This window comes from Rhea americana, unplaced genomic scaffold (genome assembly GCF_003343005.1).
Source record: "Rhea americana isolate MKP2758 unplaced genomic scaffold, rheAme1 scaffold_134, whole genome shotgun sequence".
Taxonomy (NCBI): Eukaryota; Metazoa; Chordata; class Aves; order Rheiformes; family Rheidae; genus Rhea; species Rhea americana.
Genome location: NW_028185417.1, coordinates 2,229,825 through 2,242,662, shown reverse-complemented (window position 1 = coordinate 2,242,662; position 12,838 = coordinate 2,229,825). Strand labels below are relative to the sequence as shown.

Here is a 12,838-nt window from a genome sequence, read left to right as displayed (position 1 = left end):
GTGTTTTGCACACAAGTTTCTTCTCAGATAGGTACAAATGAATGTTTTACGCTGTGGATTAGCAGGGCCCTGGAGTAAAGTAGAGAATGAACCAAAATAACAGCATAAACATGTCTTTAGAGACTCAAAAGGTTAAAAGCATCTGCAAACTGAAGGTCAAAAATAAAGATATCAAAATCTAAGCCCAAGATACGCGTTTAAATCTGACTCATTAGGACCAAATTGGGAGTACAGCCCTAAAAATTTTCCTCCAGTTTAACTCCTCTAAACTGTTCGAAGAAATTGTCATCAACAAGCAGATAAATACACTCAGAAGTCCAATAGAAAATATGAGAATTAAGCACAGAGGAATAAAAACACACAGAGATGTGTCATGGTAGTTTGAAAGTAGTGTTTTAAACAACGTATTTGTGCAGAAGTGGCTTATTATTTTTCTAGGATGCATTTGGTCATATCTGACAGCTGAACCTGCCCCTCCCCTCCCCACACACAAAATAAACATAAAAGAAAAGTGAAAGGTTTACAGTGGCCTTACCTAGCAGAGCAGTGTGGTCCATGAGCATCTTGCCTTTGTCTGCATATTCCTCACTGAAGAAGTCACCCATGAGGAGCAAATTGATGGCTTCTTGCTTTACTGCATCAAAAAAATTCGACTGAATTGTGCGTGACACAGAGCGGGCTCCATCCTTGAGTTTCCCAACCTGCTTTAGACAGGAATCATGAGCACAAGCAACACTGAACAGTAGTTCTGACAACTTTCTTTACTATCGCTTATGAATAAGCAGCTCTGTCATTTTCCTTTACCTTGTGCTTCCCCTCGAGGGCACGACTGCCAGTAAATACTCTGCTCAGATTGTGACCATTGAGAGTCCACATTGCTTTGTAGGATTCCACAAAGCGCTCAATTATAGATTTAGAGTTCAGCCCAAGACTTTCTAACTGAACAAGCAGGATCTAGATTGGGGCAGAAAGATTAAAAAATAATTTGTTTTTAAATATGTTTTTCCTTTTTATTTTCCATTTAAATATTCCAGCCAGCATTATTCTGTATCACAGAGCTGACAAGAAAGACTTACCTCACTGAGGCTTAAGTTCTCTTTCCCCACAGAATACACAATGTATGCAGTAGGGGTATCCATGAAAGGTCCTTTGACAAACTCACCTCTAGTGCAATGAAGGACTGTACACTATTAGTACGATCCAGGCAGTCCAAACAATTCATTCGAAAAGTACCCGTCTGCAGACTTTGGTAACCAAACACAAGAGGAGGGGGAGAAAAGAGTATATTTTAAAATAACATCTAATCATGGATTGAGTGAGCAGTATCACCAAATATTCAGCCTGAATATACCCACCCACATTCTGCCAGTGCAAGCACATTACGTGAAATGTATTTCATTACACATCTAATTATTTGATGATATCTGCAACATCACATTAGCCAATCCATGCACCAGTAATTTTCCAGATTCTGAACAACCAGAGATGCAGTTAAGCCAAAATAGTCAATTAACCCCAGGACTGCACTTTATCTCAAAATTATATTCCAAGATAATCAGTTAAGTTCTTGGTCCTAATACAGTGATGAACCTGTGAAGGTCAGAAGGGATGATGCCTGGTTATTTGGGACCAACAAGCTGGGACACTCACCGTGGACTTACATTCTTGCCCTGTATGAAGATTCCAAACTCTTCCCAGTGCAACTTTAGTTGAGGCCTCAGCAAGTTTTCCAGCTTCTCCGTTTTCCCACCTTTGGCAAATTGGTGGTAGTCAAAGTTTATCATGGGAGTGTCTTCCGCATGGGAAGAGGCCCATAACAATTTCTGTTTAGAAAGAGAAAGAAGTAAACAAATCCTGCTCAAGCTGCAGCTTATAGACTGATACCAGCATGCTTTTCATCATTAGTAAAGTTTGGATAGTTTACCACAATTTTACCATCAAGAAGTTCAGACAAAATTTTGAAATGCCAGACAGGAAAACAGCAATGAAAGTTCTCTATCTGCTTTCTTTCCAAAAGTAAGCTGGGCTGTTAAGAGTCCAACTTCCTATGTGGAAACTTAAGCTGTAGTTGCAAGACAGAGCTACAAACTTCTGCTGCCTCCTCAGCAGAGGCAGCTGTGCACTCTCTTAGCCTTGGCTCACGGCAGTCCTGCAACAGGCGGCCTGCCAGCTCTGCGTGGGAGCATGTACAACAACAGTGATACTCTGGGCAGACTCCCTGAGACTCTCTGCATCCCTGCAGATACTACCAGGTGAAACCAGACACGGGACTGGGACCCTGACGGGTAAATTTGTCCAGAGCTGCTTATAGAACATGAACATAACAGGGCATGGTATTTTTTAACCATTCCTGAAGTGCCCAGATATGAGAAAACATGGACCTAACTTTAGATAGAGGGTGGCAGGGGAGAAAGTAAAAAAGAAATTATGTCCCAGAAAGCATATTATAAAGTGTTTGTGATGAACCACATAAGTAAAAGAAGTGGTCAAACACTCTGATTAATTCATCTCCCAGTTCCATGACCTCACATGCACTTTCATAATCACCACAAATTTCATTAGCCTATCATATATGCAATATAACATTATATTCTGCTCTCTGTAACAAAAGCAAAGAAAATTTTTATATTAACTCTATTTTTGTAAGCTTTTGTCTAGTCTCTCCCTTCCTGCACATTCTCATCTCAAGAGATGGATGCTTAGGTTGTAACACAAACTGAACAAACACAACTGTGATATTACAATCAAAGTGTACAAACAGTTACACCGGTATAATTGTATCAGGTTAGCCATTAATCCTTCCATGCAGAGACAAATTTAAAGGTGTTGCACAGTGCTTGGAGAATGAGCACAAAATCTATTTCATTACACTGTAACAAAAGTCAAGACACTTGGTATCTGCTTCCTAGCTGTCAGTACCTCAACCTGCCTTTACAGCTGCTGGCACTGGTAATGCACTTGAAAACAACTTTTACCCACCACTGCCTCAGTGTAAATCATTGTCAGAATATTGGTAACTCTCACTACAGCATTGCTTTTACTGTAAAATTACATCTGTTATAGAGGATGCTTGCAAGAGGAACAGCATTCTGGGAAGGATATTGATTTTTGGTCTTCTGATAAGAGGTAATAGCAGAAGTTAAGATGGYAATTTATTTTTTTCTTTTGCATAAAGTAATGGTTTTGGAGACATTCTGATCCAAGGAATCTGGTAGCTGTGGCAGCAATTCCAAGAATATTTTGAACCAATTCAGATAAAGATTGCAGCAAGTAGAGTGAGAAGAGGAAAGAATGCAAGCAGATAAGAAAAAATGGAGAAACAGAGAGATAAACAAAACAGAAAAGGAGAAAAATGTTCACTGCTAATCATTCCTTTATGATTTAGTTTAATTTTGAGTTCTTAAAAATCCATTAAAGTAAAAACTATATATTCCTATATGTCCCTTCTAATCATCCATTTACTAAAAAGCAAAGGTAAAGAAAAGATCAAGAGGTTGTTGTTTTAAATGGGTAGGAAATTTCAGTTTCCAATGTTGTCAGTTTAAATTCTTTCAGCTCACAAGGCATGCTCACAGTTTTTTTAGGACAGGGATGATGTTTAACAATATAAGGGATATTTAATTAAAATAAATGAATGAATACAAGGTTTTTATTCTAGACATGCTGTACTTCTGACAATTTCTGGTTCTGTGATCCAGAAACAAGAGGTTGAACACAAATAACTTTCCAGAGATAGAAAAGTCAGATACCATATAACATCCATGAAGATAAATTGGCAGTTAATAGCCAGAAAAGTGCCGTCAGTAACAAGGTTTGATAAAAATGTTAGTATTAAATTCACAAGACACGTCAGATATGTATTCTCATAGTTCCCTGAACACTTCCAAACTGATCATCTCTTATCCCTAAATTTCAACTTTAAAAAAATAAAGGTTTTATCTTAAACATAGGGAAAACTAGAGGTTATAGAGGCTTAGTTATGTCATGCAGAAATTCAATTTAATGATGAAAACACAAGTCAGGCTCAGACTTCATTACTTTATTTTCTTCATCAGCTTGYAAGTTTTAGTTACAGCCACTATTTGTGGCTATGCTCTACAAGGGGGAGACTTTCACTCACATTTTCCACTGTTCCTACAATGATCCCCCAGCTCTTTCAGAGGAGGAGGAAATGGTCACACAGAAAGATTATTAAAATGCTGCTTATCTCAAGCACATTATTCTGATAGAGAGAAAAACAAATCAATAACTATGTATTATTTAACAGTAATTTTCATTTTGTTTAATTTTACATGATAAACATTTGAACTCAGAACTGTTTTATCATTCTGTAATAATGCTAAGTATGTTACACCTACTATAGTGCTGTACTTAAAATAGCCTTCATATTATTCTTCATAAAATATACTCCAAAGTGTCTAAGTCTGATTTCCAAAGTGACAGGCACTTAGGAGGCAGGTTTCCATCAACCTCCATTTGGAGTGAGGTAGCAAGGCACCTCCAAAAATCCCACTTGGTGCCAATCCGCACTGCCAACTCTGTACTTGTTACAGTATTAGTATTAGTTTGAAAAATCTGGCCTTGAGAATCCTGTATTGCACTAAAACTCAGTGCAGCTTTAATTCTTCAATGTCTGACATCCTGAAAACACAACACAGATGCTTTCAGGTATCAATTGTGCCTAGGAATGTTTAGGGGTTAGGAATGCATATCTCTTCACACACCAGATTGTCAGCAAGTACTCAGGAAGTTAAATCCCGTCACACTCTACACAAGACAGACAATTCCCTTTACAATCAGTGCAAGACAGCTTACTTCCAGTGAGCTGAAAGTCAGGGCCTGGACCCAAAGCAACTCTGACAATCTCACAAGGCACCCGACTCTAACAGTCGATGCATATGTGACTGAATACTGTGACAAAGCAGAACATAATTCTCATTTGTAAATAGGACCTACATACTCTCAAGAGACTTAGTGCAATTTTTAGAAATTTAAAGAGAAATGTATATAGGCGTGAGGAAATAAGCAAGAATTCAGTGCTGAAATCAAGCCACCAGACTATGAAGTACTTCCCTCTGTATGCTACATTTAGAGAAGAGATAACATTTCTTTACATCCAACATTCATCACCTGACTTGGAAAGATTTCTCTTCTTCCAGAAGGGAAACAGAACATGGAGGGTCAGAGGAAGTCAGCAGTTTAATACAGAATCATTGTTTTTACCTTGAAAGCTCTGTTGAGCACCTCCTCTCCTCCTCTGCTTCCCAACAGGTTAACGATCACTTGTTTTCCATACTGCTCTTTCAGAAGCATCATATGCCTATAGCAAAAGCAACCATAACATGGTTTTGTTCAGTACCTATTACGTTGCCTACTACCTTTTCCAAAATACATAACACAGTGTTTACTGGTTGTTCCACTTAGCAGAAGATTTCAACCATAGTAACCACAGAAATTTTCCTCAGTTTCCTCGCTATCAATTATGAAAATAAAAATTGTGAAAGCATGCAATTAACAAAAAGAATGCTTTGAACTGAACATAAAAAAGGAAGAAGCTGAAGAAACAGGCCACAGATCTTTTATGTCACAGTTAGTTTTTACATAGCCCTTTGTATGCTCCCACCTTTGCCTGGAAACTCCACAGGAAAGACGAGAGAAGACAACATACTACTCTTCAACAGAAGTTGCCCAACATCTTGCAAGATGGTGACAACATTCAGTGGCAGCAATGGGGCATCGGGCTCCAATCCCAAGGCCAGAGAGTCACAGACAAATCTCATCAATCACAAGGTTCAAACATTTCTGAGCTATTACAACATTGACACATTCACTTTCAACTTACTTTAAGCAGGAAGGTTGGTAAACAATAACTGCCATGCTGGATGAGACCAAAGGTCCTTCTAGCCTAGTGGTCTGGCCCAGACAGTGGCAGATTCTTCAGAATGAAATATAGAAATAGGGTAAGTATAAAGTGATCTTTCTTAAGGCGTATGTTCCCATCCTCTCAGAATATGACATTTAGGGACTCATGTGTCAAAGTTTTTAGCCAGATGAAGAAACACCTATTCTCCTCAATACATTATCTTTAAGTTGGAATGTATGAGCTACAGGAGTTGTACAAGTTCATCAAGAAACAAATTTTGAAGCCACACTACATTCACGTGCTARCAACGCTGTAGTGGTATTTAAGAGTAAGCTGTGTAGAAAAAGAAAAGAAAAATAAAGTGAGCACTCTCACTAACGAAAAGTTGCAAAGTGACATGCCATGCCCTAGCAGAGTGTCAGAGAACCAGCACAAGTCTTGGGGTACGCACATGTAAATCCTATAAATAAGCCACATAGAAAAGTATGGAGAGGAGAGGAGAAAGAAGTTATTAGAGAAGTTATTATTCCTTAAAGAAATGTTACAGTAGATATTTTCCGGTGCTATATATGGTTCTGATTCTGAAGCCAGTTCTCTGTATGCCAACTCTTCCAATATATATGTACCCCTCTGACCCCGGCACCAAGGTCCTACTTTTCCATCAGTGCTGTTTCCTAACAACAAAACCAGAGAAGCTCAGGTTGTCTGCTTGAGCACTGCACTTGGACTGCACTTGGACTTCTCAGGGAGGGGGGAATAAAAAAGATCCATTAACAAGGAGATTACCATTCAGTTCTCTTTTAGTGCCTTCTCAATACATTAACTTTCAAGTGTGAAAGGCAAAACCCACTCTAAAACACGCAGGAAAGMTGCAGCAATAAAAACAGTTGATTGCTCCTATCCCGTTTCCAAAAGACTGTCTTTTGCAGTTTTGTAAGCAGGGGGATCCCTAATTTCATCTAACCTAGAAGCTTTATTGTGCACAAGAAGGAATACTGCAAATTGATCCTCATGTTCACGTTTCTTATGAGAAGGCCATTCACTGTTTGCATCGGGGTCAGAAAGAACAGCTTCTCAGGACTAGATAATGTTGCAGAATTGTTCCTTCTCTGAAGCACTTTCAGTTTTTGGGGAAGTGCAAGAGGGAGTGACCAATTCAGTGTTTTCTTCTTATACGATTATCTCTGCTGTGGAACATAAATTTCCGAGATGAAGACAATGAATTTCAAAGGCATTTTCAGTTTGGTGTGATTTAGCAGTTTTAAAAGCCTTCGAGAATTTGGACTAGGTCCCACTGGAGCATGGACTACTACAGTGCAGAATTCCTTTAAATTCTAATCTCTTCAGTTCTGTAAAATCATTAACAGTCACTACTGCCATCTTTCTTAACAGATGCCATAAATGAAACTAAGAAACAAAGAGGCCTTACCTAAAATGAGCTTTAGCTTGGACATAAGCTCTGATTTGCCAACACAGAAGCAAATCACTTGACCTCACATTTACAATTTGGAAATTTCCCACAAGCCAAATATTTCACTTCATTTTCAGGTAATCTTCTCATTGATGTCAATGGGAGTTTGTCCTTAAAAAGACAGCACTTCATAGTCAGCCTTTCAAATAAAGGAATCAAACTAATGTATGGATTATTAATGGTTTCCAGCTGACAAGCGGAGTCTAATGGTTTAAAAAGGGCTCATAAATCAGTCTTCAAGTATAGCAGAAGAGCATCAGCGTGAGAGCATCACACAGCAGTGATTACTGAACAAGTTGCTGCTACTTTTGTATAGTGGTAAAATAACGAGGATCAAGGTGGAAAAGCTGGAAAGCAGCTTTGCAGAGAAGGACCTGGGAGTGCTGGTGGACCAGCTGACTATGAGCCAGCAATGTGCCTTTGTGGCCCGGAAGACCAATGGTCAATTGCCAGCAGGTCGAGAGAGGTGATCCTGCTGCTCTACTCAGCCCTGGGGAAGTCTCATCTCGAGTATTGTGTCCAGTTCTGGGCTCCCCAGTCCAAGAGAGACGTGGAGCTACTGGAGAGAGTCCAGTGTAGGGCTATGAAGATGATCTGAGGGCTGGAGCATCTGCCCTATGAGGAACAGCTGCGAGAGCTGGGCCTCTTTACCCTGGAGAAGAGAAGACTGAGGGGGGATCTTATCAATGTCTRTAAGTATCTGAAGGGAGGGTGTCAAGGGGATGGGGCCAGACTCTTCTGTGGTGCCCAGCAACGAGGCAAGAGGCAACAGACACAAACTGAAACACAGGAAGTTCCACCTGACCATGAGGAGGAATTTCTTTACTGTGAGAGCGAGAGCACCGGCACAGGTTGCCCAGAGAGGTTGTGGAGTCTCCTTCTCTGGAGATATTCATAACCTGCCCAGATGAAATCCTGTCTAACATGCTCTAGGTGACCCTGCTTGGGCAGGGGGGTTGGACTAGATGATCTCCAGAAGTTTCTTCCACCTTACCAATTCTGTGATTCTGTGAAGGTGAATTCAGAATGGCAAGGAAGCAGCATTTTTTTTAATTGCCTGGGATAAAGGGGTAAAGAAGATGCTCTCTGTATCTTAATTGTAAATTAACGTTTGTTGATTCACAAAGGCTTACACAGGCTTTCTTTTTGCATACCACTCAGGAAATCTGCGCTTTTTCAGAAACAAGCCAGAGACCAGATTAATTCAATTACCATTAAAACCAGAAATGAAAATGCACAAAAATGAAGTGAATAAATAAAGTAAACCCACCTAATAGTTTTGCAAGACCTGGGGGATTGGCTACATCATCTGAGAGATGCTTCACATCTAACAGTTTACTGGGAAGGCATAATCTTGTTTAAATGCAGGTCGCTGTGTTACTATCAAAGTCAAATGAAGCTTACCTGTCAAACGCAGGAGCATTAGCTTCCAAACCTCTGTTAAGTCTTAGATGATGAGAACCCACCTAAAATAAAATATTGGAATGGAAACAAAGAGAGAAATAATTCCCTAAGTCGCTAGACTCCTAAATCACTAGATGTCTCCCTCTTTCCTTCAGAGAAAACATCTCTTCAACAGCACCAGACATCCCTAACAGACTACGCACCCACACGCACAATATCCTTAACACAAAAGCCAGAGCTTTTATTAGACAACATTTACAACTAAAAATGAAAACATGATTATCATTAAGCAATGGGATACCTACACATCTTTTTATACCAAATAAATCATGTCCACTAGCCAACTTCCTCTAGCAAATATTCCACACAGCATCACATGAATACGTTGCATGCCTAGCCTTTTTCCTGCCCTTCACTTGGCAAAAAAGGCTGCAGTTATGACAGTTCCATGGACTGTGTGTCCTGACTTATTTTGTCTTTCATTATTCACACAAACTAAAAAGTATCAGAACCGTCCTTTGAAAACATGAAGAATGGGTAGGAAGTGTGCAGTTCATATGGCCAGATCAGCTTTACAACAAGAAACTACTGTTCTGGATGATGCTAACAGAGGTCATCTTCCTTTTACATTAAATCCAGTATTTCTGAATGGTACTTCGATGCTAGATTTAATGATAAAACAACACATAATCTTTAATGAATATGAAATACATTTACACTACATGTCTTCTATTCTATGCACATGTCTGCATATTCATTCCAGTTACTTATCCTTCTGTTCAGAGAATGTGAAGAGTACTAGATTCACATTTGTAACAATATATATACTGTAATTCACAGATCATAAGTAACCTGGTGGGCTTGACATAATAATCTCCTGATGAAACCCTTCATTTCTGCTTTGCAGATCAGATTAGAGTACTATCATGTTCCCTTTTTTTTACTGAAATCTAGCAGACACACTATCTGGACATTGTATTTTGTTTGAAGGACATCAAGTCAACTTAGCATTGCAGAAGAAAAGGTTGTTCTAAGTTAAATAAAAGATGTTATAAAGACATTGCTGTAAGTCTCACTTTAAACATTAGCACAGAGATCCACACAAAGACTTTTCCTGCAGCAGTACATGAACACATGAAAATGCTAAACTTCAGTAAATATAGCCATTTGCCAGTTTTTGATGCATGACTTTTTTAACATGCAAAATGTCATACAAAACAATCCTGAAATAAAAGAGCTCAGTAGTTTCATAGAAGGAGGTCAGCAGTTCATTCAAAAAAAATATTTAATTTTATGAAGCTTCTAAATTATAAGTAGCAAGATTGACAAGCAAGGTAGGCTTTTTTGTTTGTTTGTTTACCTGAAGCCCTGGTTGCTCCCAAAACAGCGGAACAGAGCCTCGGATCTGCACAAAGGAAGAAATGTCATCATCCAAGTAAATTGTCTGAAACAGTAAAATAAAGGGAAAGAGTTCTCCAGTCAGGCATGCAACTCCGCAACTTCTCGATCAGATGACAGTTTCAGACACTGAACTCAATGGATGAAAAAAGTAAACAGAGAAACTCAGTGTATCTCCTTACTGCTCAGTCATTTTTCCATAGACTCACAAGCAGCGAAACAAAGCATAGCATATTCGCTTTCATGCCCTCACAGCAGATTCAGTTCACTACTCACCAGAAATAAGAGAATTTAAACCACCAGCACTGGTAAGATAAAAGGAATCTTTCATCCACAATGAAGATGGATTTGATCTACTCATGGAGAGACTCAAGAAGACGAGCCATTTACTCTCCCTCTGTCTCTCTCATAAAATTTTACTGGGCAAAATGTCATTGCTCCTTGTGACTGATGATGGGTAATGTCAGGTGTGGGATAAGCTTACCTCTTGCTTTATTTACTATTTCTTGTATCACTGCGTGTTGTGCCTTGTCAGAGCATCCAAATAAATCTCAGTGAAATCAGCAGCTTTGCCACTCCCATTCTGAGATACAGTGAACAGTACATGACCTATTTCCTTTCCAAGAGCTTCACAGTGAGGCTCCAAACTCTCCGCTTCATTCCCTAACCAGACCTCAAGACCTCCCTTCACATTTGTTGTTACGAAAGTTGTTAACAAACTGATCTGGAGTCAAAGCTACATGAAGAACGAAAGCTCATTTCCCCCTCTGCTTTTGCCCTCCACCAGTCCCTGAGCAAAGCGCCGCACTCTGTGTGAACATGACACAAAAGGTACTATCTTCAGACACAGAGCCACTGTGCAAAGCCAGGCTCACTCCCCTGGCCTATACTTAGCAGTGGAATATGGCTGTTTTCCATGTGCGCTATATGATACACATCACTGTTATCTCATGCTTCACAATGAGTCTTTGGCAGCCCTGAGAAGGAACAGTATCCATACAGGTCATCTAGGTAGCTTCTTTAACCACACCATCCAGCAATTGCCAGCTGGCCTGTAGTCCTCAAAATAGAAAATAATACCAAAACAGGTGATCACACAACTTTAGTGTGGTTTGTACTTCTGCATTTGTCGCTAGACATACTGCTTGGATGGCTCAGGAGAAACGTCTTCATTTATCTGAACCTTGGCCTCTCATCTTTACAGTTACCAACAACATAAGATTTTTAGAGCTACGTATGTGAAYAGAAGTATACCTACACCAAAGAAGCAGGCATTTAACTATTCCGTCACCAATTTCATTAAATTAATTCCTGTAACATTTCTGGAGGCCACTCACAATTATCCCTGTTTCATTAAGAATGAAAGGTTTAAGTGGCTTTAGTATGGACACAAAGAAAGTCAGTGGCTACTGGGCTAAAATGGCGGTTAGCCCAGAGGTGCTGCAAAATTGCACTTTGCAATGTTTGTGGCCTCACATCAATTAATTAAGATCCCTTCTATGTTACATCTCCTCCCAGTGCAACTCGTGGAAGAGAGGGCAGGTGTTTCATGTTAAGTTGTTGCTTGGAGAAGCTTCCTAGCAAGGTCTACCTCTCAGTTAGAGAAACATGGATACAGAACATGCTCTTCAAGAAGGTTTTTCAAAATACAGCCGTACTTGAGTGCAGGAGTTAGTTACCACGGCAACACAATGGTGCACCTTTCCTTGCGTTTCTCTCCTCAGAAGAGCTTGTCATACCGTTGGAATAAAAGAGAAGAGAGAAGGACCTTCATCTTCCTCTTTATCATATCCTCACTGAGGCAGGTTGTCACATGATGAGTCAGTGACTTCAACACACTGAATCATCTTTTCACACAGTCACCAAGCCAGAGGAGCCGATTCAAAGGGACAGCAAATCTGTGCAGCTCCACTGAGAGCCCCAGGATTATCGTGACTCATACTAAACACAAATCTGGTCTTGAATCTGAGCAAAGATAAGTCAGAATTGGCTCACTTCAAAATTTAAGAAGAATAATCACCTCAGTGATAAATGAGATTGTTGAAATTAAATATTAATGCTTAATCATGAGAATTACAGACAAAGCTTCTACACTGAGAAATCAGATTTGTCCAACATCACATATCAAATACAATCTGGCCACTTAGCTTCCTGCAGAGAATCAGTTCTCTTACCGAATACGTCAATGCATCAGGTTTCTTACAATGTTCTGGAACTTCCCATTTTCTCTAACTAACTGAAAGGTTGATAGTTCAAGCGTCTCTTTGGCCAGCTCTTTTAAAATCCTTAGTAGCAAATTCTCTAGACCTATTGATTTAAACAGACATTAATTCTCATTTTAATACCTGCAGTTTAACAACTTCCTGAGCTATGGTATACATAGAAAACACTTCATCACAGGTTTAGCCCATGAATACATATATTGTTTTCTTTATGCCAAATATAGAAGAAAAAGACTGACCATTTCTGCCCTTCTGCATTAACAGATGCTCATATTTCCATTTATTTAGTGATTCAACACTGTCAGAGTTGACAGTTGTTTGTCCCTATTATCATTCATATTTTCTGTTCACTATTTTTCACCTGWTACCTCTTTTAACTATTTGATGCTCTATCAAGTTGCCCATTTGGAGAACTGAATTTAAAAAACATTAAAACTATTTGCAGATCATTCTTGTAATCTAATTAGGATGCCCGAATCA

At 39.4% G+C, this 12,838-nt stretch overlaps 1 protein-coding gene across 3 annotated transcripts in view; it reads right to left on the bottom strand.

Moving 5' to 3' along the window:
- Window positions 1-12,838, bottom strand: part of SYNJ2 (synaptojanin 2) — a 69,821-nt gene that overhangs the window by 28,957 nt on the left and 28,026 nt on the right. For 2 of the 3 annotated variants that reach the window (XM_085297999.1, XM_085298002.1), the window contains 7 exons: window positions 10,099-10,182; window positions 8,739-8,800; window positions 5,224-5,320; window positions 1,651-1,823; window positions 1,163-1,244; window positions 805-954; window positions 536-704 (listed from right to left, as the gene is read on the bottom strand). In XM_085297999.1, coding sequence (XP_085154125.1) covers window positions 536-704; window positions 805-954; window positions 1,163-1,244; window positions 1,651-1,823; window positions 5,224-5,320; window positions 8,739-8,800; window positions 10,099-10,182 — 817 coding nt within the window. The remainder of the gene's footprint in view (window positions 1-535; window positions 705-804; window positions 955-1,162; window positions 1,245-1,650; window positions 1,824-5,223; window positions 5,321-8,738; window positions 8,801-10,098; window positions 10,183-12,838) is intronic. The other variant, XM_085298000.1, reaches the window with a different exon arrangement.